The 26,115-nt window shown below is 39.8% G+C and overlaps 1 protein-coding gene across 4 annotated transcripts in view; it reads right to left on the reverse strand.

Annotated features, from left to right (window-relative positions):
- The window catches only part of ube2j1 (ubiquitin-conjugating enzyme E2, J1), a 100,744-nt gene that overhangs the window by 58,046 nt on the left and 16,583 nt on the right, over positions 1 to 26,115 (reverse strand). For all 4 annotated transcript variants that reach the window (XM_028440178.1, XM_028440176.1, XM_028440177.1 and 1 more), the window contains exon 2: positions 999 to 1,072. In XM_028440178.1, coding sequence (XP_028295979.1) covers positions 999 to 1,058 — 60 coding nt within the window. In that variant the 5' untranslated portion in view covers positions 1,059 to 1,072. The remainder of the gene's footprint in view (positions 1 to 998; positions 1,073 to 26,115) is intronic.

Below are 26,115 nucleotides of genomic sequence, written 5' to 3' on the forward strand. Positions count from 1 at the left end.
TCAAAACCCTCACAAGGACATGTGCTTTTAGGCATAAACCCTGTTTACAGATGCCACAGAGACTGAACAAAACTGAAACACTCAGAAAATGTAATTGTTTGCAAGTATAATGAAAATAAACACAAAAAATATATACACAGATGGGTGAGTGAGATTTTGGCTCCAATACACAAAATAAAGCTACAAAATTTAAAAAAACTAAAGACCACAAGATTCAGATCTTCCCCAATTTCCTTGCTCCACAGCGCATTGCAAAATTACCAAATGACATCACACACGCGGAATGCGGAAGAGCCGTTTGACTGCACAGAGAGATGGACAGTCCAGTGTCCAGTCAGACTCGTACGAGCGGTGTACGTGATGACGTCACCGACGTGTGGCAGTGAACAGGAAGCGGTAGTGTGTCCGGGTTTGCGCATGGGATTTTTTAACTTTAAAAAGCTATTTACGGCCAATGACAAGAGCCAACGATTGGTTCGCGTGCCACAGGAAAGGACGCACCTGTCGAGGTCTTGAACAATCTCATCCTGAGCTTCAACAGAAACCGATGCTGCTGCTCTCATAGCTCTCTGGGGTATGCCATTTTTACTATAGCAGGCCGGAGGCTTGCTCGGAGGCGGGAACAGGGGGAGCGAATGGGCGTGAATGTGAGGTCAAAGAGAGAGGCTGAACAAGGAAGTGAACCGGATGGTGTGGTAAAGGCGAGTGGAAAAGTGACCGACCCTGCACAGGCGTTTTGCAGGTTGTCACAACATTATATGCTCAGAGGTTGTCAGTCAAATACAATATCGATTGTCATCATGCAACACAGTGATATTTTCTGCCATGACAAAAGGCTATAAATGATTAAAGGCTGGTACTGAATTGATACATAATTTTGGTCACAAAGTATTTTATTCTTTGAATAATGAATTTTACAACCCCAGCTGAATCTCTAAATTAGAGTTGGGATTTAGACTTTTTGGGCACTAGCATTCTTGTACAATGTGTAAACTTACTTCGAGTGGTTGGGCATGGTAGTGTTCAGTAGGCTCCCGCAGCTCAGCAGCCTCCTTCATAAGCCTCTTTACCGCTAAACATCAAGGTAAAACACAAAAACACAAATCTTAAAAAATGTTGACATTCAAGAGGAAACTCAACATAGTCTTCTGAACACTGATATTAGAATATAAACAATACTGACAGCCAAATAAAGAGACGATAGCAGGACAAGGGAATGTTGTGCTGAAACTCCTTAAAATGACACGTTTACTCAGACAGCTTTAGTCTAAGCCTGGAACATCAATGTGCTTTGAAATATGTAGTCAAAGCCACCTTTGACACAGCTGATTCTTCTCAACTATTGATGCCTTAGGTCCTCCTCTCAGCCACTGATGTGTGCACCAGCACACTACATGATTCACTCAGAAGTTTCTGATTAAGAAGAAGGTTTTACCACTATTATATGAATAGCTGACTTCCTACATATTTTATTGTGTATTTCACTCAGTATCTTTATTTTTGCAACAAAATTAAATACTCCAGACTGACCTGATTTCTAACTAGGAATGCCAACCTCTTACTCATCTGACTTACATTTCTTTTTAACCATCTCCCACCTAAAGATGTCTATCCAGATCTCCGTCTTTCTGATACGCTAAAAAACTGATGAATCCATGCTAACAGGAAGTTAGGCAAGTCTAATTAGAAGTTTGTGCTTTCCTGTTAATGCAAGATAAAACTCTCCCTAACTGTCCTCTGCTAACTCATATCCATAAGTAAAACCATGAACCCATTGAATGTCTTTGTATTGATGAGTTGATCCGTCGATCATTGAAAATTCATGTTAAACTGAATGTACAATCTCAATGTCTTACCGGAAAGACAATTCTGTTTTAACGTCACTGGTGCAAAACGCCACACAGGAACTATTATTAACAAACAGCTGCACAATACCAACGTTTGGTGCCACTTTTGGCTTTTTGTCTCATAAAGGACACCATGTGTGAGTAAGTTCTGTGGTGTGGCTTGTTTCAGAGACATTGGTGGCCATGTATTGATACACTTCTAACATATGTACACAGACACACAGGCATATACAGTATAGGCTACATATGGATAAATAATGTGAATTACTTCATTGTTATCTTGTTTAAAAACTACAAATCTCACAATCCTCTGGCTGCAATGCTTCAATTGGTCGATCTCTGTAATAACAAAACAAGTGTCACAAGAGAAGTGACAGGCCAAATAAAAGAAAAGACAACATGAAAGTAAGATAAAGTCAGCAGCAGTCAGATGAAGAAAAAGAAACAGGACCATTCTCACTTCCAGTTTAGTGATATAGTTTGTTTTCTACGAGTGTAGAAATGTTTTGTCTTTACACTTAAGGACAAAAAAATTTTGATTTGATTTCACTCCAGCAGTGAAACGTGCCAACTGATATCCTCTGTGTTTAGTTCACAAAGCAAAGTAAAAAGAAATTATTTAAAAATCATCAAAAATGTGTGATGTGCTGTCTATTGGGTGGCTACTAAAAATCTATTATTAATACTTTTTGTGCTCCTAAATATTTTACTTAAGGAGCGCATGCGCTCCTTGGGAATATTGTCAGTCAACAGTCTCTGCACTTCAGCATGGATTGTAAGACATAAAATCATTCAAAAAAAGTACTTCCAATGTATTTTTAAATAAATGTGCACCATTTTGTTTACTGGAAGCACAATAGATAGATTTGATGTATATGCATGCCTAGTAGAGGTAGTCTTTAATGATGGAATAATGAGAAAAAATAACAGCTCCAGGTGTTGCAAGTTAGTCATCAATACATTTCTTTGTGATGATCCTTTGCGCTGTGGGTGAGTTTGTAGTAAAACTCCATGATCCAGTCTGAGATTTATTTGTCTTAACCAGTAGTTACAGTGGCCATTTTGAAAAAAGGCTCTTTTCCTTCTCTTCTAGCTTGGTTTCTTTCACTCAGAATTTGAATGCATAGATTAATCTAATAATCGATGTATTGGCACACTTCATGCTTGTATATTTTATAACTGTTGATTTGTGAACATGTGCCATGTTTGTTCCTTTTAAATTAATTTCAATAATGAATTAAAAACAGATAGCAGGCAAAGGTGGGTTTGTATTCAAGCGTCAAGGGCTCTCATTGATGTGCTTTAGAAGCATCTGCTGGAATTAACCTGTGTGCCATCGTACAGTTTAATCATAAAACAGACAGCTTTATCACTGAGCGAGGGAATGATAGCTGCATAATTCCAGCTCCTGATGATCAAAGGACGAGGGGAGGTTTAGCCTCTTGATGTCATGTCAAGTTACAAGCAGAAGGGTCTCAAGGTCATGGGTCACACCAACAGGTACTTACCTACTCGTAGCTGCTGATATATTTGACAGCATGTTCAAATTGGTTGCTCTTTGCCAAGCAGACTACCAGCCCTGCCGTCAGGAAAAATAGTTTGACTACAAACTGGAAAGTAATCAGGGGGAAAGAGAAACTAATGGTGGTCATGAGTCATGACGGCCAAACTTGCTGAGAAAATCTACAAGCTGCACAGTGAGATAATGAGTGGACGCAAAGAGAAGCTGCCGGAATGAGAAGGCTATGGAAGCTGAGAGGGTCAGGGTAAGCTACAGGGCAGAAGGAATAGGGCAGAGTAGCAGAGAGACAGCACGTGTCCCTTCTGATTCAACTCTAGGACTGTCATTCTTCATTAATGATGTGAGGCCACCTCAGTAATTCCACATTAAACAGACAGGGAGACCTTTGACACTACAGTGTTCTAGGTTATGTACTCCCAAAGTCAACAAACTGAAGAGAAACTGTACATGCACTAGCCAACCACTGTACCTCTGCTTACAACTTATCAAGGCTGGCCTGATCATTTGGAAGATTATGGATTGAAAAGCTAAATCGCAGGGTGATAAAACTCTTAAAAGGTCTAAAAGTGTTATTTTATGCATTCTGACAAGAACCGATCAAAAGCAAAACAATCTGAACTTCGAGTAGGAATGCTACATTAAACGGAAAACCAAAAAATTCATAGAATCAAACAATGCTATATAAAGATACAGAGGTCCAAGCAGAGGAAAACTGTTACTTTGTACTAAACAAGGGTACAAAATCACTAAAGGTTGTGCAGTACTTAAAGTAATCTGCAAAAAATCCAACAATATGAAGAACATTTCAAAATAGGGGTCGAGGACAAGTTTTGAGCCTCTACAAGATAAAAATTATTTATCTATTAACTAAACCCACACCACTTTTTTTTCTACTGAAAACAGGAATTCACGTAGTTCCAGTGTGGTCTGCCTCCGCAGCTTAAATCTCCAACTCTCCTGTAGTCGACACAGTTCGCTGTTCAGGGACTAAATTAAATGGTTTAGCTCACATTTACACCTGCAAGTGCTCGGTCTGCAACACATTTTTAAAAGCGAAGCCATGATGCTCTTGTGCGTGCAATGTTATGTTCAGGTCCTGCATGGAAATTATTCAATTCTTCCACTCCCTCACAGTCACAAGGATGCATTTAGGTCCCAAAACATGGCACCGTTTGATTTTCCATTAATCTATATCATTTAGTACCAAAGAAATTTGGTTGTTACCTAAAAAAAGAGAACCTGAATTCATATGATCGGATCGGTGATCGTTTTTTTTTAACTAACTGATCGGTGATCGACCCAAAAATCCTGATCGTGTAAAGCCTACACCTCAACTACTTTTGGCACAACACAGCAAATGAGGCTGCCACTCGGCTCGGCTTTGGCCTTAGGTGAAGTCATCAACTAGTCGACGTTGACTTAACTAGCATGCACATAAAGTCGACCTTTAAAATTATGAAGGTGTTCAACCCCTACTAGGTGGGTAGTGTTTGTTCAAACAATAACATTGCTAAAGCAGATTCCATATAAATTTTCTTGTGTTTAATAGCTTTGCAGCCAGTGAATCGTGCAACAGAAATACTTTTTACTTTTAAAAGTACTTTTAAGTACATTTCAGAGCCAGTACTTTTTACATTTACTTGAGTAGATATTTGGATAATTACTTTTTACTTTTACTCAAGCCGTTTTTTTACAAAGGTATTTTACTTCTACTCAAGGGATCGGGTACTTTTGCCATCTCTGTGTGTGAGAGAGTTCTGTAGTGTGGCTTGTTTAGAGGAAGGTCTGGGTTAGGACACACTCAGTAATCTATCCAACTGTGCTTTTCGTGCTGTTCAGAGAAGTAGCGGAAGCAGCGGCTCCTAAAACAAGTGTTTTAAAGGAGACATATACATATTTTTCACATTTTAAAACAGTTCCCTGTGGTCTAAATGATATATCTGTGCTGGTGTTTGGTCAAAACATAACATAAATTAAGCAACAGAAGCGATTTAATACCCTGTAAATACGAGTTCTGAGAGCCTATGTTTTGGGGGTGTGTCCCTGGATTTGCATAGACCTCCCCCTTGCCCATCCCGGTCTTCCGTGGGGTGGCACACTACATTCACATTGCAAGCCTTAATGCACAATTTTCGATTTTTTGCTCATATCCAATTTTTTGTTTGTCCATTCACATGACCATTTAAAATGTGACCTACATCAGACTCCAATGTAAATGGTTTTCAGCTCCAATCTAACCCACATGCGCATTGTCGCGTTTGTCTCAAAGTTTTTGTGCAGTGGAGCCAGAGAATGAATGAGCAGGTGCAGAGGATGACAATGATAAAGAAAAAGAAAGAGGGAGTCAAATAATGTTTTGGCTTTTTGTTGTGCCTATTTGCTTTTAAACACAAACCACTTATGATATGAACCTTCAAGCTTTGACCCTAACCTGACAGAGCAAAACTGAAACCGACAGGTGTGACAGACATTAGGTATTCATATCAGCACCCGACCTGACACTGACAGTAAAAACCTATTTTTTTCCTCATATAAATGAAATTTTTACACTTGTTTTAGTGGTAAGCATTCAATTATTAACATATAACTGTTAATGTCAATATCAGATCAGCGCACGGGGAAACAAGTGCCTGTCTAACACAGGCGCAGTGCGCGCATGAGTGCACCTATTTACATAATCCATGTATCAAATATATAAGGATAATCCATGTTCTTGTGCCCTGTCCCTGTCCCTCTCTCTATCTGATTCAAGACCACATATGAAAGTGGCCTGAATCTGATTTGAAAAAGTCAGGTACGGGTCGCATTTAACCGCACCATAGCCGTTAAGCCGGCGTACAAAAAAATGTAAGTTAATAACTTACCATTCAGAAACGTCTTTCTGAAGTCTTGATCGACGTACGACTTCGGGAGAGCCTTCTCCCTCAGAGTCGGACTCGGGTTTATAAAGATATGGCTGCACAGCTGTGTCGTCGGCGGAAGCCATGTTTTTCTCACGGTGGCACGCTGATTAGTTGCAATGGAAGCTCAAAGCTGAACATGAGCTGAACTCGTTTCGGCATGCCCCGCGGAAGAGAGGGATGGGGAAGGGCTGTGTAAATCCAGGGGCACACCCCCAAAAACAGAGCGCTCTCGCTGAACTTGTTTTTACAGAGAATTAAACCTCTTCTGTTGCTCAATTCAAGTTATGTTTTGACCAAACACCAGCACAGATATATCATTTAGACCACATGGAACTGTTTTAAAAGGTGAAAAGTGTGTATAAAATGTCCCCTTTAATCTTCTTTGCTGATAAAATCTCCAAATTTAATTGTTGCCCTAGAAATATATAATGATACTGTGGCAGGATGAAGGAACGACTCAGGTGGAGGATAGAACAGCTTTTATCAGTTCAGCAGCATCACACGAATCAAGATGCAAAGCGCGCCAACACATTATATAGGGCGTAAAACCACACCTCCTACCCATCAACCCCTTGGGTGAGAGAACAGTTCCCAAGGGCTCACCACACTACCACCATTCACTTGTAGGGGGTTGGGTGGGACAAAGTTCACGATAAGATACAATTGGCAAAAACTGGCTCCTAATAAAGATACGATACAATATTTTAGAAAGTGAAAAAAGGATAAAAACTTGCAACATCGACAATAGATCTTGCAATGTTTTGATATTGTGATAAATCATTGCATGATGCTATTTTAAATTAGGTCACTTATCAAGTATGGCAAACCCAAAATAGGGATTCAAAAAGTAGCTGGGATTAAAAAAAAATCTGCAAACCTTGAGATAAACTATTGAAGCATATGATTTTAAAAGATGCTCCAATATTATAAGTTTGATAAGCAAGTTTTTCTTTGTTTATTATCATGACATAATTCAAATCAATAAATGTATCATTTGTTGCAAAAACCTTTATCAAACCCTTCTCAGAGAAAACAAAGTTACATTCATGGACGCAGGACAACACTCAACCCTGCAGGGTGGACACCTGGAAAACAGAAACAAGATGCAGGGCTACTGCCATCATCTCTGGCCCCCAAGCTGTTCTGGCAAGAACAGAGAGAGTAGAAAAATGTGGCACAAGTCAAGTTATTTTTTATTTAAATAGATGCTGAGTCCGGTGACTGCTCTATTACTGTTAAATGATAAGGACAGATGGGGCTTAGAGCAACATATGTGGGTTATAGTTTAAATTAACACAATGTCAAACTGCATTCTGTACAGATTTGTACAGGAGCTGTTTTTCAGGTTTCCATAGAAATGTGAGATGTCCCACTCCCTCCCAAACATGAAGCAGGTGAAATCTAAACTCCTTTACAATTGAGAAAACAATACCTCCTTAGGAACTGTAGCATCAGATATCCTCTGTGTGAAGTCACTTACATCAAATGTAATGACATTGATCCAGTGCTGGCTGTACTAAAACATTTATAGCAAATAAACAGTTTAACAAAGATTGTGTCAAACTTGGTTTAGGACAACTGATTAAATAAAAGGCAGGAAGGAGCACCGGCCATCAAGGCAAATTATGATTTTCAAGAATCAAATTTTAAATCAGTTTAGCAGTTTGTAGTTGGTTCAAAGTACAAGCCACAAACCTAAATAAAAACAGCCAATATTATACAAAGGATGCTTCATGCTCAAGTCTAATAATTGTCCCAATATTGAGTGAGCAATTAAATTCCACTTCAACCATCAATCAAAGACCAAGCTGCAAATTTAAAAGGGAGTTATTGTTTTCACAAAACAAAGAATAGTACACAACTAAAAATTATTTAAATCAATTTACAACAGAGAAAACGACAAAAGACTGGAATACTTTAACCTCTGCTTGCACGCACACTACTAAAAATTATTTAAATCAATTCACAACAGAGCAAACAACACAAAGTTGTAATACTTGAAGCTCAGCATGCGCGCTTGGAGTCCTTTAAACGGATGTATAAAAGGGATTTTACTTCATTCTTACTGTGATTTTTAGTGTTACATTAAATTAGTCTATAAGCCGCTACTGTTTTCTTATGCTTTGAACCCCTTCAACTTAAACAATGATGCGGAAAATTTGTGTTTTTTTCCGGTTTTCATACTTCATGCTGCCAAAAAATTGAGCTCCGTCACATTAGCCCAGATGAACTAATGAAACTGTTCACATTAAATCATTCACACTCTCACTGAATCATTCTGATCAGTCATTTTGTCATGATACACACTCCCTCATCATGGCAAAGACAAGGAGAATTGTTGTGTGTGATGAGAGAGAGAGCTGCGGCCGCCTGTATAAAGAAATAAAGTAAAAGTCAGCTAGTTTATAATAGAAGGAAACAAACGGCTTTAAGGCATTAAATCACAGTCAGTTAGTGCAGCTGTTCCAGGAAATAGCGCTGTTTAGTAATTTGGGCTATGAAATGCACAAAATGCGGACACTTTCAAACTTATAGGTACTGTAGGCTATTGGAAATGGAAAAATAAATAATTTATAATTAAAAAAAAAAATAAAAAAAAAAAAATTATAACTAAATAATCAAAATATCAATTCACCCTTGGGTAGGCACTGCCTACCTTGCCTACCCTGACGGCACGTCACTGGGCCTAACATCATAGTCCATCAGTTCTGGCCCCTTGATGCTGATTCTGATGAGCATGTACGCTCTATCACTACGCTCGGCACGTTCTTCCTTTTTACTTCTGCCCTCAATGTGAGCACGCTCTCAGTGAAGGACTCGTTATGCCTGGCTCCGTTCGGGGACCGCGCATTCACCGTTGCATTACCCGCAGCCAAGTTGAGAGAGAGAGTGCACTGTTTGCGCAGAGCGAGAGGGAGAGAGAGAAGGAGAAAGAAGCGCACTCTGTGGGACGTGACAAAGCGCAGAGCCGCTCCATCCAAAATAAGGTCACCCATACGCACTCGCTCGGTTGCGACCAGATTAAATTTTCACTCGCACACACTGAATATATACTCGAATATGCAACCATTTTGGTCGCAGTCTCGAGCACTGCTGAATGGTCCGAGGACTGTTCAGGGGGTTTCATCGAGTCTCGTAATCAACCCTAAAATTATTTTTGCATATGTATTTTTAAAAGTGGAATTTGCAGTGTTAAATATGTTAAAATGAAGAAAAAAAAAAACAAAAAAACAAAAAAGGAGATACCCTAAAATGTTTCTTTTTTCCGTATATGTATTTTTAAAGGTGTAATTTGCTGTGTTAAATATGTTTGAAATGAAAAAAAAATGTCAGAAACAGGAGTCGAACCCACGTCAGCGGAAAGAAACGTCCTCAAATCTAGCGCTTTAGACCACTCGGCTATCCCAACACAGTTTTAAGACTGGCACATTACGCCGCATTCCTGCGCATGCGCGCAGAAAGTGCCGGAACAATAGTCAGATTTCTCTGAGGTCCAGGTCCAGAACTATAGACACTTCATACTTTTTAAGACCCCGCAGGCACCCTGTACATTTCCGTTCTGATTGGCCGAGTCATCTGAAGGACACCCTCATCAGCCAATATGGTGCAGCCTATGTTATGCTGCGGCCTTTGGATGGATTTTTCTGAGAAAATTGCTAAATTATTGGAATGCGGCCAATAAAACGATGGCCTTTTTATTGTAAAAACTACAGTAGATTAGATTAGATACACTTTATTATTCCCTTAGGAAGACTCCGTCAGGGAAATTATATTTCATGCAGCATTACAAAAAAGAATAGCAGCACACAGAGATAGAGGTGGCTACAAAATACCCCCAGCCTGTGAGCCAGATAGCAAAATAATAGGTGACATGTAGGAGGTAGCAGCACACCTTTTGCGACAATATCAATAGGAGTGTTTTCGCCAGTAATTTGAACCTTTTACATCTTTTCCAAGCAAATTATCTTTGATTTATTGATCTATGAAACATATGTCTTCAACTGATAAAAATGTTTTTGCCTCAGCTTTAAACAAATCACAGGTTTACAAGTTTCAGTAAAATTGGTTCCGTTTTCTCTTTGTCTCTCTCAAGCCATTCTGCTGTAGTTCATTAATTCTCCAAAATGTTTGTGTTGGATTGTATGTGAAATAAGAATGCACCAAAATGAAAATTTGTGGCCAAAGCCGTATAAAATATAAAAGCTTGGCCAAATACCGAATATCAAATGCAGTTAAGTTTTTCACTATTTTTAATAGTGCATAAATAGCCTATAATACATTTTTAGACATGTTTTTTAAAGAAAGTAAATGTTAATTGAAAATTCTGACATTTTTTAAATATTCCAGTAACCTTTGCTTTTCAAAAAAAGCAAAACAAAGGGGAGGTATGATGAAAAAACTTCACTTTAAAATGGTTTTGCTACAGTGATATACATCCCTTTAGCCTTATTCAGAGGGCCAAAACTGAAAAAGTTCTGTTTCCTCCTTCCCTTGTTATTCCACCGGGCGAGTTGGATTTTGGACACATTGGCAGGTGACGTCACCTAACACGCCTCCAAGAACGTGAGCTCCTCCCTCTCCAACTAGCTCACAACTAAAACAAACACTGCGGTTTAATATAGAATATAGGGATGTAACAATTCACTCAACTCCCGATACGATTCGATTCACGATACTGGGTTCACGTTACAATTCTCTCACGATTTATTTTACAAAATGGGACTGTAGTCAAATGACGACTGAAAAATATTCATTTATTTTTTTTCGGAAAAAAACTAGAAAAAACTGTACTATTTTCCTTTTATTTTTCATTGTCAAAAGAATCCCTTGATAAATTATTCAAATCAATGCAATTTAACTAAAAATAAATCTTGAATGAAATAAAGAAAGGAATAATACAAATGAAGAAGAAGCCTATTAATTTAAATTCTGGTTCTATAGTAAACAATGCAAAACTGCGTAATAGTTCTTTTTCGTTTTACAAGTGCAAGTGAAAATGTATTTTGTGTCTTAACAATTGGACTTTAAAAAAAAAAACAGTCATTGCCCTGTATTTATGTCAGACATTTGTTTGGACCAGCAGAGGGCACTGGTAACCCAGTGGTCGGTTGGCATGCAAATATTATGGCAGTGAAGAAGAGATGCTATGCTAGCAGACAGAGCTAATACAAAAACGTGACTTTTACAGATATTCATGTAATATTACAGATATTCTTTCGGTGCTAAAGGGGTAAGGAATCATTTATGAACATATTTAAGAGTAGAAGGCGGCTAGAAAGAAGAGTAGTAGCAGATTCCGGCCGCCGTCTCAGCATTTGGACAAGAGAAGTATATGTAACACTCTCTGCTTGAAAAAAGCACTGCGATTCAATTTTCAGAAAATTGATAAACGTGATACCTTTGAATCGATTTTTAACTGCCTTACGATTAATCGCTACATCCCTAATAGAATATATATTATACTTTATTGCCATATATGTAAATGCAAACTACACTACTGGACTCCCAAACTGTACTGCTTTTCATGCTGCCGACCGTGTTGAGAGTCACTGCATGGAGCCACAAACCCATTGTTTACACACATCAGCTGTTAGCGCTACACCAGACTATGCAGCGAGATCTGACATCGCTTATAAACTGAGGAGGAAACAATGGGGATGTTCACGGATTCGTGGCTGAGAGCGCTAACAACGGACTCGGTTGTGGAATTGGATGGATACCAACTTTTACGCAGTGACTGACAACGGAGAGCGGTAAGGAGAGAGTCTGGCTGTTTGTGTGCGGAAAGGTGGAGCTGCTGCTGCTGCTCGCGCACACACTTTTTTGACTCAAAATCACTGCACGTTGATTGATTGAGTCATTGTGTCACACGTTACTATTCGGCCTTGCTTTTAACTCACTAAACCGAAGGCCGAATGTGGCTTTTTTTGCAATATACGGCCGAATATATTCAGTGCATCCCTATTGTAAAACTCAACCTTCGAGACACTGGTGCTCCCAGTGCAAAGAGATATTAACCTCTTTAAACTTACAAAAACGGTTGAAGAAACCAAAGGAAGAGTCCATACTAACAATGAAATAGAATCTGGTGGAGTCCCTGTAGCCACAATAGTTTCTACTCTAATTTATGCACTGTAACTTGGGATCAGCCATTTCTAATTACCGGGTGTTCTTCTCCAGGACTCTGTTTCTTTCTCCCTATTAATTCTGCCCATTTTGTTCCAAATTGAAAAAAGGTCATGGCTTTCTGTGTACACTGAAATCTCTTATTCTTTATACTTTTAAACCTACTGGAAAACTACAGTGTTTCTACTGCATCCATTTGCCACAAAGTTTGTGAGAAAAACGTCAAGAAACGGGCATCTGCTGCCTATACACTGATCATGTTTCGTGATAATTTCCTCTTCTCTATTATGCTGTTTCCTTGCCACTGCCCAATAGCACTATCCGTAACCGTAACACTGGGTTCAGATACTCTTATCAACAGATTGTGCAACCTCATGGAACGATTGTTCATGCTGTTACTACATAAGCCACACAACCCGGCTTCAGCTTCACTGCTTTTCATCCCTAGACTGCTTGTATCACTATGGACTGGTACAGATCAGGGATACCCTACAACTATTTGACATTCATTCAACTTTCACATATCTTTACACTTCTGTTTTTTCTGTATCTTACACATTAGCTTTCAGAACAGGTTGTCTTGCTGCCTCATGTTTTGCACCCACCACCAGGTGCTAGGATAACATTGGTATTCACTTCACCTGCCTTTGTGACTCTGAGGGTGACAAAACAAGCCTGGTCATCTCACATTTAGCGGTGCATCAGTAAACCCATGATGGATTAGTGTTGTTTAACCCTAAGTGCCCTACAGCTCGCTCATTCCAGCTGGTAGGTATCAGGAGATGATTTTAAGACAGAATTGTTATGCGAGACAGAGTGATATCGCAGTTCTGAGACTGAATAAAAACCAAGGATGTGAAGAGAGAGGAAAAACATTTTTTGACAGCAATTAAAATGAGAAGCAGTGAAGTGGAACAATCATTTGGGACAATGTGACTATTTTAACTGAGCTTTAAACCGACCACAGAATTTGTGATGTTGCACTGCTGTTGTCATTCAAAGTTGATGTTGAGAGAAACTTTGACAAACGTGATGTGATGTGTGTTAAATGTATTGCTGCCCAATATCCACGCTACCCCGCAGTGCCAAATCGTAACGGTTCCTACTATACTAGAAATTCTACACAACGGTACTACTATGGCTTACTATACTACCGGTGCCAGTTTCCGCTACATAGCGGCTGCCTCTACTCTTGTCCACGGCTTCTCACTGCATGCCATTCCCTTGTATGTAAAAAGGCTGTTTCCGCACACTGGGTCCGCCCATCTGTTAGCTGGCTGGCTGTTCGTGTGTTTCTGCTGGCAAGAACGACCTCCATGAAGACAGCTCCGCTTCAATAAAAACTTGCTTCAAAACCAACAACAAGCGAAAGTTCTGTGTACACGCACGGCTTACAGTCACAAACACGAGATAACACACACCATGTCAGACTCACGAGTCCAAGCGGCGAGTCTGCCGTGGCGTTGTCGTCAGTGACACCACATTTGGAACATTTTTGGCTTTAAACAAGGCACAGACAGTAACGCAATAGACAATGACCGTCCACTGTGCAAGCGCTGCCACCAAGCTATAAGTGCCAAAGGAGGGAACACATCCAACCTTATAAAACACCTGCAGTGTCGTCACCCATATTTATATGTCGAATACCAGGTTAGAATGCCCTCTTTATTTTCTCATTGGCTAATATTAGGCTATAAGCTCCATGGACAGGCTGTCCTTTAACTCTTCATTCAGGAATGAAGAGTTAAAGGATGTCAAAGTATGAAGCACTTAGAAAATGCATAAAAAATATAATTTTTTACAGGGAATTAGTTCCTTTTTATTATATTATTTATATCAGTTAAACATAAAATAATGTGCAAAGGAAATTGAATTATTTAATTTCAACCATATAAAACCTGACTTCATTTATTTTTTTATTGCTTATATGCTTTTGTTCATGTACTCTTATTGACCCAGTTATGAACTAAAACCACTAGGACCATTAGGCTAATTCACGCTATGTATTTCCCACCCCTAATTTCAGAGACTTCATTAAAATAATTTTTTTTAAAAAGTATTGTGGTTACTCATTTTGGTATTGTGACAACTCTAGTTAGATGGTTGAACTACAGTGGAAGATGTGATGTACTGCTCAGGGGATGATGGAGAAGGTGAACACTGTAGAATGAAACACTTAACACAAAGACTGGGTCGTAGATTCTAATGAAGGATGCCGGGTGTCAGGGATGACATTTTTTACCTTGAGTTTCTTCGTAGTAACAAATATTGCAATTTTTAAAATTTTCAAACGTTCCTCTCACATTCCAAGACAATGCAGTGGAGAATTGGGATTACAGTGGAATTCTCAGCAACATGAGCTGTCCCTCTGATGTACTAATTTTTTTTTTTATTCTGTCCATTCAGCTCACTCCCACTGAAAACCTCAACATCCACACAGCTCTGCCATCTCCAGCCAAGCCTCCTGGTATTCAGCACGGTGTCAACGTCTCAACTATACAGCATGGCTGGTGTCACTGTTGCGCAGTAGACGTAGAAGCAGTGGGTTGTGTGAAGTGTTGGTTTTATTTGATGATTAGATCATTAATTTCTGTAGACCTATACATATTAATTTGTTTTAAGTAGTAGTAAATCCTTGTTATTTATCGTGATGCATCGTGGAATGGAATCAAATCGTGAGACATATTGCCTCCATGGTTGTGGGTGGTACTAATCCATTTGGCCTGTATTTTAAAATACAGAAATTATTTGGAGAGGAGAGAATCATGATTAACATAACCTTCAATGAGACACAGCAGAGGAGAAGCTGTAATGCCTTTACTCACCAAGGTCACTACCGTCTGAACCTTTTTTGTTTGGTGACAACACTATTAAACCACATTTCAGATAACTACGTCTTTTGTTTGGTTTTTATGTTTGTTTGTTTACACTATTATTATAATCAATGAAGCCATTGGATTGTCCTTACAAGAGAACAAAGTCACAAGTTAAACCTTCATTCTCGAGATAGTTATTCATGTCGATCAGCATTTAGCAGTGTTATGGTCCAAGAGATGGACACCTTTTAAATATTTCAGAATTCACACTAGTCGGTCAACTGGCCCTGTGTTTCAAATGCTGCTGAGCAGCATGCACATACTCAATACATGCACCTCTGTGTATACAGTATATATATGTTCTGTGTATATTTAAAATTAGACAGTGTGATGTAGACTGATGAGGGGAGCCAGGTGTGCTGCTGTAAAGAAGACACTAAAGTGCATTTTTGTGTCTATCACAAAAAGGAAAGTGATCAACTCCAAGCTGAGTCCCGTCTTCGATTAATAGGTTGCTGAATAGTTATATTTTCCTCTTTATTTAGTATTTTTAGCTACTCTGGACATGTTTAGAGTTGCATGCTCTTGTTGCACATCAGAGTCGCTACAGCCAGCAGTTGGCTGCACTGTTAACATACGAGACAAGACGGACATTGCTTTGCACAAGTAAAGGGTTAACAGAGCCCGCAGGCAGTTCTACTGCAATCTGATGATGTTACTATCAGTGTCTGAGATGAGAAAAGTGTCTCACTGATGTGCAGGTTTTTCTCCTCCTGGCTGATCAACAAGGACTTTTGAAGAAAGTTACTGGACTAAAGCTCTAGTACAATCTATGACCTTTTGATAGAGCTTGCAGGTAAAATTTTCTACTGGTACCCTTTAACTAATAACCACCCTGATGTAGACGAGACAAATTAGTCTAATTAAACTCAGTAGGTCATAATGGCTGGATCTCCCTGTGGTTGTAGACAAGTAATTAATAAGAGCTGCATGCTGTTTGTGTGACACAAACTTCTTCCCGACAAAGTGATAAGAAGGACAGAATTATTTAATTAGGACAGAACATGTAGCAGTCTTGATGTTACTTTTTAAGGATTTTTGGTGATGATTTCTTGAGTTTTGATTACCCGTCTAGCACTACTTTAGGTTTAAGTTTATTCATAAGTGTATTCATACAAATGTAATTTGTGTGTTTACAGCCATTATAACTTTTCCATGGAACACATAAACAAAGTAAAATTTATACTGATCTGAAACCTTCATTTTTCCTTGCCCTCTTTGTAAAAAGATTTGGAGGTTTAAAGATCATAACTGAGACACCACAAACCTAATTTGCTAGGCCAAAGTCTACCCACCACTGTCAGCTAACAGCTTTTTGGTATGGAGGAAACACTACAGGCAGAACTTTTTTTTGTTAGCCAAGGTATCATTTGTGTAAACAATTATTAATTGAGTCTTCCTGCTAATGATAAAGAGAGAAGGCATTAATGATGGATATAGAGGTTGAGAGAAGCAGTTTTGGGTGGAAGAAAAAACAGATCATAGTTAAGTGAAGTCACAAGATGGGGCCGAGACAGCAGAATATGAAAAAGCAGACAAGCAGAAAGACTGGCTTTACTCCGTGGGATGTTTAGATTGCAACTCAAGTGAGAGATTGTAACTTTCCAAAGGTGGACAGAAGGAATTCAAAACAGTTTTCCTCAGCTGTTTGGCAGGCAGCAAATGTTTCACACACAGAAAGAGGAAAAGCCTAACATCTCCGAAGCTGAAGGAACAAAATCTATTTTTGATCCTTATTGTTTTCACAATGATCAAGGACGGATTTGCACAGTTATCAAACATTTTTGTTATTTTAACATGGACATGCCGAGTTATCCGAGACGTTTTTATGGATTAATCTGTTTTCTAGAGGATATGTTGAGATAACATAACAGATGTTTCCCACTTCCCCCTAATCTGATTTGGGAGAACCAAACTAACAGGCCAGGCTCAAGGACAGAGGTTTAGTCCAAGAAAGGAGGAGTAGCTCATCTGTGACAACATCTCTCCCATCAAATTTTCATTATTACTAACATCAGCACTGGTCAGAAAGGTTTGAGAAATGTTTCGGTATATTCTTTAGCTTATTAGATTCACTGCTGCTGCTTTTTCCCTTGCATGTTATAAATTACTATATCAATAAAAATCATGAAATGAAAATTATTGGTCTTGTCAAATGACTTCTTCAAATTTAAGTACATCTTCACATCAGCTTCATGTTTTCGGTTATTCTAGTTTAACTAAAAACGTCCTTAGAGCTTGTACTCCAAGCCACTAAAATCAATCCAGCCATTTACTAAAAGCAAAGATCAGATGAGTGGAGCTGCTTTAAACAGATGTGATTTCAGTGCCGAGGAAGTTCATTTGGCCATTCGACTGAAAAGCATCTCGATGCAAGGGCAAGACATTTGGCTCTGCGCAGTTAGAACCAAGGCAAGTCTTTTCAACACCAGCATGAAGCTTTTCCTAAATAATTATTTTAATAATACGAGAATATGTAAACCTTAGCCTTCAGATTGAAGATCCTGTAAAGGGATCTGACAGAATCTATGATAAAACATTGCAGACAAAGCAACAGCAAAAATATTTCATACCTCGCCATGGTCAAACAAAAAAAAAAACAAATATAAAATAGTAGATCCAGGGAATGAAAGATGAAAATCTCCAATGTCACAAGACACACTTTGGTAACGGCTAGCTTGATGTGTTTTACAGAACAACAACTGAATCTCTGTGTAAGAGACTGATCACCTAATTTAGAAAAGGTCATGCCGGTGTTTTGTCATCAAGGGGGATTTTTGAATGCTCATATTTACGATAATGAACTTTTCCAAAACAGTTTTTCCCTATCGAGCAGAGGGAAGCAAATCAGACTTGTACTGTTGTACACGCAGAAACACCATTGATGTTTTCAAAGAACTAGTACAGTGCCCGTCGGAAGTATGTATTCATATAGTGGGTGCTTAAGTAGAGTCGTCAATTATGGGCATAGTAATAACATACTCTGTAGCATTATAAAGGGGTATATTTGCAGGTGCAAAGTAAAATAGCATGTACAATTTCCCAGGTTTAATTCTGAGAAAAGCGCATGATGAATATGTTTTTTTTTTTAACTCATTTTAATATTTTTCTCGTTTGGTGTATTTTTCTGTGATGTATGTTTTTATGGAGTCATTATGTGTATTTTTGTATCTTTCAGTTCTCTTTTTGTGCATTTTTTGTATAATTATTGTTTTTTGTTGCCATTGTAGTATGATTCTGGAGTCATTTTGTGTAGTTTTGTTTTGGGTTTTTTTTTTGTGTAGTTTTGTGCATTTCTGTTGTCATTTTAGTGTATTTTTTGTATAATTATTTAGTTTAGTATATTTTGAGTCATTTTCATATATTTGTTGTCGCTTGGTGTATTTTTCTGTAATATATGTCTTTCAGAGTCATTTTGTGTTTTTGGAACCTTTTTGTATATTTTTGTGCATTTCTGTTGTCGTTTTGTGTACTTCCTGTATAAATACTGTTTGTATCCTTTTTTACAGTAGTTTTTTTGCATTTCTGTTGTCTTTTGAGTATTTTTTGTATAAATATTTTGTTTTGTGTATTTTTGTTGTAATTTGGTGAGTGTGTGTTTGGGGTGGGGAGTGTAGGGGGGTGGAGGGTCATTCTAAATTTATGCGCACCAGTCCATCCACGTGTACCTGTCTGCCTAACTTTCACTAAACCTATCCATTTTCAGTAGTTAGGTGTAGTGGCAGGTGTGCCGAGTGAAGCTGCAGTAATCAGTTGACCTTCAATATGTAGCACCGTCTACCTAACATGTAAACACTTCGATATGACTCAGACCGTAACACTACAGTCACTACCACCCTATGGACGGGTGTCGTGACACAGACTGTAACCGGACTAAATGGTGGCCCATTATACACTCAACACCCACATACCTGCACGCATGTCACGTACACGGTGGTCAATAGTGAAGCGCACCTGATCGATGTGTGTGTGTGTGAGACTCTCTACCGAGGACTCTCATCTCCTCCGCTGGTTCTCTTCGGGGCCGTCCAAAAGTGAAATAAAATTAAAATAAACATTTGGAAATGACCAAATTACTCCAAAATAACAGATGCACATACTCGGGGTATTTGGAAATTCCAGGTCGAACAGGCACCACGTCGGGGAGATATTCGCTCCACACGCACGCACACACACAGACCTTTCTTGCTTTTATAGATAGACTAGTACAGTGCCGTCGGAAGTATGCATTCATGTGGGAGCATAAGGGATATATTTGTGGGTGCAAAATGTGGGTGCAATTTTCCTAATTTAATTCTATGGGACATATGCATGATAAATGTTTGTTATTTTTTGTTTTTTTTTCACTTTTATAATTTTTTGTTTGGTGTATTTTTCTGTAATGTATGTTTTTTGGAGTCATTATATGTATTTTTGTATCTTTCTGTTGTGTTTTTGTGCATTTTTTGTATAATTATTGTTTTTGTTGCCATTGTAGTGTGATTCTGGAGTCATTTTGTGTATTTTTTGTGTAAATATTTAGTTTTGTGTATTTTTTGTATAAATAGTTAGTTTTGTGTATTTTGAGCCAGTTTCATATTTTTGTTCAATTTTCTGTAATATATGTTTTTTGAAGTCATCGTTGTGTATTTTTTTATCTTTCAGTTGTCTTTTTGTGGATCTTTTGTATAATTATTGTTTTTTGTTGCCATTGTAGTGATTCTGGATTCATTTTGTGTTTTTTTGTATACATTTTGTTCAGTTTTTTGTTTTATTTTACTCATTTAGTATATTTTATTATAAATACTGTGTGTGTGTGTGTGTGTGTGTGTGTGTGTGTGTGTGCGTGCGTGCGTGCGTGCGTGCGTGCGTGCGTGCGTGCGTGCGTGTCTCTCTCTCTCTCTACATCCATCTGGTACAGTGCCCGTTGGAAGTATGCATTCATGTGGGAGCATAAGTACAGTTGTCAAAAATGGCCAAATGACAATATATTTGAAGGTTGGATGTACAAAGAGGTGTACATACTCTGTTATAAAGGGGTTTATTTGCAGGTGCAAAGTAAAATAGCGTGTGCGATTTCCCTGGTTTAATTTTATGGGACATGTGCATGATAAATGTGTAAGTTTTTTTTACACTCATTTATATATTTTTTTGTCTGTTGTCTTTTTGTGCATTTTTTTGAATAATTATTGTTTTTGTGTTGCCATTGTAGTGATTCTGGAATCATTTTGTGTGTTTTTGTACCTTTTTTAGTGTAGTTTTGTGCATTTCTAATGTTGTTTTGTGTATTTTTGTATAAATATTTAGTTTTGTGTATTTTGAGTCATTTTCATATGTTTGTTATTGTTTTGTGTATTGTTCTGTAATGTATGTTTTTTGGAGTAATCTTGTGTGTTTTTGGAGCCTTTATGTATATTTTTATGCATTTTTGTTGTCACTTTATGTATAAATATTGTTTCGTTTTTTGTTTTATTTTACTCATTTAGTATATATTTATTATAAATACTGTGTGTGTGTGTGTGTGTGTGTGTGTGTGTGTGTACATCCATCTCCTCCGTGCACGCGCATTAGCCGTGTGTGTGTCTACATCCATCTCCGTGCACGCGTATCAGCCGTGTGTGCGTGTCTACATCCATCTCCTCCGTGCACGTACATCAGCCGTGTGTGTGTGTCTATATCCATCTACTGTGTTTGTGTATTTTTTAACTGTTTTTGGTTGCCATTATAGAGTGATTCTGGAGTCATTTTGTGTACTTTTTGTATAAATATTGTTTAGTTTTTTGTTTTATTTTAACTCATTTAGTATATTTTTATTATAAATAAATAAATACCTTGTGTGTGTTCCCGTGAAATGTTTGAGACGCTGATAACCAAACTCCATAGACATTGTAGCGCCAATCAGACAAGTAACAAAACTGTGTAAAACAAAACGTAAAGCTCCAAACTACATGAGTGAGTAAGTAAAAAGTATTATGTACAATTCGGCTGTCTTTTTTTTAAAACAAAAATCATTTTTTACCTTTGAAGCGAGCGGTCAGAGCTTAGCTACCATGCACGGCACAACAGAGAATCCGCAGTTTTCCAGATGGAGTATTGAACGAGTTGGGAAAGTTGTCTGCAAAAGACTCACCAGTGGCTCACGGTTTCAAATGATCTCTTCAGAGAGCTCCCGTGTCTCGGTCTAAACTATCTTCTCTATCACTCGTGTGTTTACAGTCCGTGTCTGCTTTGCTGTGTTCGCAGCGATTGGCTCTGGCCGCACACGTGACTCTTGCTCGGGTGAGGAGCTGTGCAGTGAAATAGATATAGATGGTGCGCTAGCGCCCCCTCACACCCTGAGGTCAAAAGCTGAATAGGTTTCATTTCGGGGCCGTCCAGAAGTGAAATAAAATTAAAATAAACATTTTGAAATGACCAAAATAACAGATACACACAGTTGGGGTATTTGGAACCCGACTAAGTTTCAGGTCGAACTCGCACTGCGCGTGGGAGATATTTGCCACACACACGCACCTTGCTTTTTAGTTAGATAATATTGCAATAATCAATTTTCAGCATCCCGAATGATTTTCTAAATAATTTTGGCATAGAAGTTCCAGTGTGCTGTATGATGTAAACTGTGAGTATCTTTATGAGAAATGTGTGTGGTTCAAGACGTCCTGACAGACATTCAACTGTTGCAACTGATATGGTTGTATGTAGACACCAAAAGGAATCCCTGACAGCCATCCCGTTAAATAGTTAATGTAATTTCTTTGGGTTATTTATTTCACAAATTAAAAAAAAAAAATGCTGACTTACGCTGTAAAAAACATTCTTGTAACTTGTTCATGAGGTGATTTTTCTTGTAAGAAGTACATTAGTTAGACCGTATGCCAGGGGTGGCTAATCCTGGTCCTCAAGAGCCACTATCCAGCATGTTTTAGATGTTTCCCTCTTCCAACACATCTGATTCAAATGATTAACTCATCATCAAGCCTTGCAGAAGCCTGATAACGATCCTGGTCATTTCAATCAGGTGCGTTGGAAGAGGGAAACATCTAAAACATGCTGGATTGTGGCTCTTGAGGACCAGGATTGGCCATACCTGCCGTATGCACTGCATCACTTTCTTTTCCTTTTCTATTCCAATTGTTCATATGCTGGTGGAGAGGCACTGAGGGTAGATAGACACTTGTAAAAAAAAATGTAAAATAGAAACAACACCAGGAGATTCGGCTCATAGCCTGACACTCATCAGTGGTCGAACCAGTGGCATCTGACAGGCAGCCATAACTCTCTGCTCCTGATGTAAGGAACGTTATATGTCTTCTAGTCCAAAATTCACTGGGCAGTATATAGTGAACAGTCCTTTAAAATGTCAATCCATTCTAATTTTTTACTTTTTGTTCCCCAACAACAACTCTGTGGCCATACAATAGCCAGGGTCAGACCATAGATTCCCATTATTATTATCATCATGTAGATGTTGAATGATGTTCAAGAACAGAAAAAAAAAAGCACCCAATTAATTGATCTTCCAGCAAACCAATCGCAATCCATCCATAGCAAAAAAACAATATTAGTGAATTGGAAAGATAAAAAATCCTCAAACATAAACCAATGGCAAAATCTCTTCATACAATTTATTTCCATGAAAAAGATGTCTGCTCTCAGAAAAAATTAAATAACCTGCTTTGAGGAGCGTTGGACTCCTTTTCTAATTGCATTAAATCTTGATTTCTTGTTTTTAGCCTGATGATCTAGCCTGCAAGCGACTGCCAGCACCACTCTTTACTAACACACTGACCTAACTGTAGAGCTGGACCTGCATGGGCTTGTGGGGTGGCCTTGACCTGGGTGGCTTGGGTGGGTTGCCGGGGTGTTTTGGGAGCCTCTGCGCGAGCGTGCAACCCTTTCGGGTGCTCTCATGGTTCCTGTTGTTCTCCTGCAACCTCCGTGCACATCTGAGTGGCCCTTGGGCTTGCGGCCTGCATGTTTCTCTGCCACTCTTTCCTCTTGCTCTCTGTCCGCCTGTATCGTCCTCCACCCCCGCCTCGGCGCCTGCTCTCTCGTTGAGTTGGACGTCGGGGGGCTCCTGTCAGCCCGGGATGCTGGTGGGGGGGCTGTGGCCTTTGCTTGGGGGGCGGGCATTGCTGCACCGGGTGGGGTGGCCCCATCAGAGGACCTGGTGTGGTGGGGTTAATGGCTCCGGGGTCTGGAATGGGGGTGGCGCTGGAGGTGGCTACTGCTCAGGGGCGGCGTTCGCGTCCTGGGATGTTGGGTGGCGAGGTGTTGCTGTGGGTTGCTCCGCCGGCTGGTCTGGGCGCTTTGGCTTGGTTCCCTGGGGCGTGCCTTCGGGTGGTGGGCCGGGTCGCTGTCATATGCTGGCGGCATTGGTGTGGGGTTGCGGTGCCTGGCTGGGGGTGCTTAGGTTCGTCTGCCTATCGGTCCGTGGCTGGTGGGGTGGTCCTGCTTGGGCGGTTGGTAGCGTTTTCTCTCGTCGGAAGGGCCGGGGCAGCCTCCCTGTGGAGGGTGCTGTATCGTGGTGCTGTGAGGGCCACTGCTGGTGCGGGTGCTGGCCTATCTCCTGCTCGGCCACCCCCTGCTTTGGCAGGGCGGGCCGCTCTGGGCCGGCAGGCTTCGCCCCCTGGACCGCTGGGGGTTGTGGCTGGTGCCCGGCTTCACCTGGGGGGTGGGGGGTTCTGCCGTGCTCCGAGTGGCCGGCATGGTTCGGGAGGTGCCGAGAGGTGGGTCTCCGGTTGTGCTGCTCAGCGCGTCCCTGGGGCCCGCAGTGCCGCATGCCCATTTGTGCCATCTACCCTCTCTGGTGGCCCGCCATGTGAACGGGCCGGCCTCATACCAGACAGCCCTCCAACATGGACACTTCACTCACTCCCAGCTGATCTGGCTCACCCACTTGGTGCACCACACACATATACCCAACCTTTGGGGGGCTGGTGGGACTAGGGGTAGAGGGGGCCGCTGCCTGTGTTACCAAGTAGTGGCGCAGGGGTGGCACTCCCAACTCTGGCTGCCGTACTAATCACTCCAATTTCAATTACACCTCAACACACCACCCCCCGGATGGTGGGACCACCACTTCCACCCTCCGGAGCTAGAAAATAAATTAATTTCAATGCAATAACAAAACATGCATTGCTGTCTCAGGTGCGTTGGCACACAATTTGGCACACAAATATTAATACTAACTTTGAGTTGTTTAATCCACGCACATGTAAGCTCTTCCCCATCCCTCTCAAAGCCAAAGCTAACCTGCAGGCGAACATGAGGAAAGTTGTTGCTAGTGGTCTTGAAACATGGCAGGAGAAACACAGCAAAATCAGAATCAGAAATACTTTAATAACCCCAGGGGGAAATTATTTAAAACACTTGATAAACAAGCAAGGCAAGTCAAATTCTCTTATATGGGATTTGATGATGAAGACCTAGAGCAAAGACACATCACATGCAAGAAGTGTTTTGTTTCGTGCAAAAGTTAACATACTTGATTTTAGTGTTTGAAGGATTTCATTTATGTTTAAAGATTATATTTTATGTTTTTTTTTTTGTACAAAAAATAAATAACTTTTTGGTGGACAAATAATCGTTTGAATAATCATGATTTCAATTATGACTAAAATAATCATGATTATAATTTTTTCTATAATCGAACAGCCCTAGTGAACGCACCTTTATACAAAACCATGCGTAAAAAAAACAGACCAAGCAGGGCGGAGTAATACAAACCCTGGAAACAAATGGAGCAAGCCGGGCGGAGCAATATAAAGCGCAAAAACAAACTAGTGCTGACATTTTGGAACTGAAAAAAATAATCAAAATTCAAACGTCTTCGTAATAGTTATGGAACCGCACACTAGCAACCGGTTCTCAGTGCCCAACCCTACATATGCAACTGGTCGTGTTCATGTGAGTGCATGTGTTTTGATGCACTCTCTAACAAAGGCTTTGCTTTAGACATTTTGTCTAAAGCAAAGCCCCGAGTTTTAGTTCCATGAAAATTTTTGTCTCTTCCTTCTGCCAATGATAAGCAGAGATGACAAGGAAAAGCCCATTCCCATACTAGTGCTTTCCGGCACTGTAGGGTTCAGAGGTCCGGTCACTGGCCAAAGGCGATGCGGTGATAATTCTTGTATGCAAAATCCTCTTATATAACACATTTTGAATGTTTGCCACTAGTGATGATTCATAGCAAGTCCAGAAGGGAAATAAGACAAACTGTTGCATAATAGCAAACCAAAGATGTGAAAGGCTACTAGAGGAGAAAAGTAACTCCCATTCTGTCCTTGTAACGACACTTAGGCTAGAATCAGCACCAGAAAGAAATTATCATATATACGGTATGTGACACACCAATGAGAAAACCATCAACAAGTAGGAGCGTTTAGAGTTTACAGTTTCTGAAATTGCGGTTTCTAAGCTTTCTAATCATGTCACACACATAAAAATAAAATGTTTGAAGGAGTTATGGCCATTTCAATGATTTCTTACCTCCCAGAGAGGCTAGCTGAGGGGCTGTAATAAAAGCTATAGGTTACTTTCGTAACCCCGGTTCTATGAGTAATGAGTGAGATGTCTCACTATGGGATGTCACCTCTGCTACATTCCTCAGAATACCTATTTCACTTTGCCAATCCTGATTGGTCGGTGAAGTGCATCAGTTCGATGGGAGAACCTCCCACCTCTTATAAGAGGAGGGGACAAACAGGTGTGCATCATTCTTAGTAAGCGAACCTCTTCTCCTCGTTCGAGAAAGAAGGGCAGTCTGGAGAGACATCTCACTCATATTACTCCAGGGCTCTACACTAACTTTTCCAGTGGTGGCAATGGTGCGACTAACTTTATCAGTTGGTTGCACCAGC

Source organism: Gouania willdenowi, chromosome 24 (genome assembly GCF_900634775.1).
Source record: "Gouania willdenowi chromosome 24, fGouWil2.1, whole genome shotgun sequence".
Lineage (NCBI taxonomy): Eukaryota > Metazoa > Chordata > Actinopteri > Blenniiformes > Gobiesocidae > Gouania > Gouania willdenowi.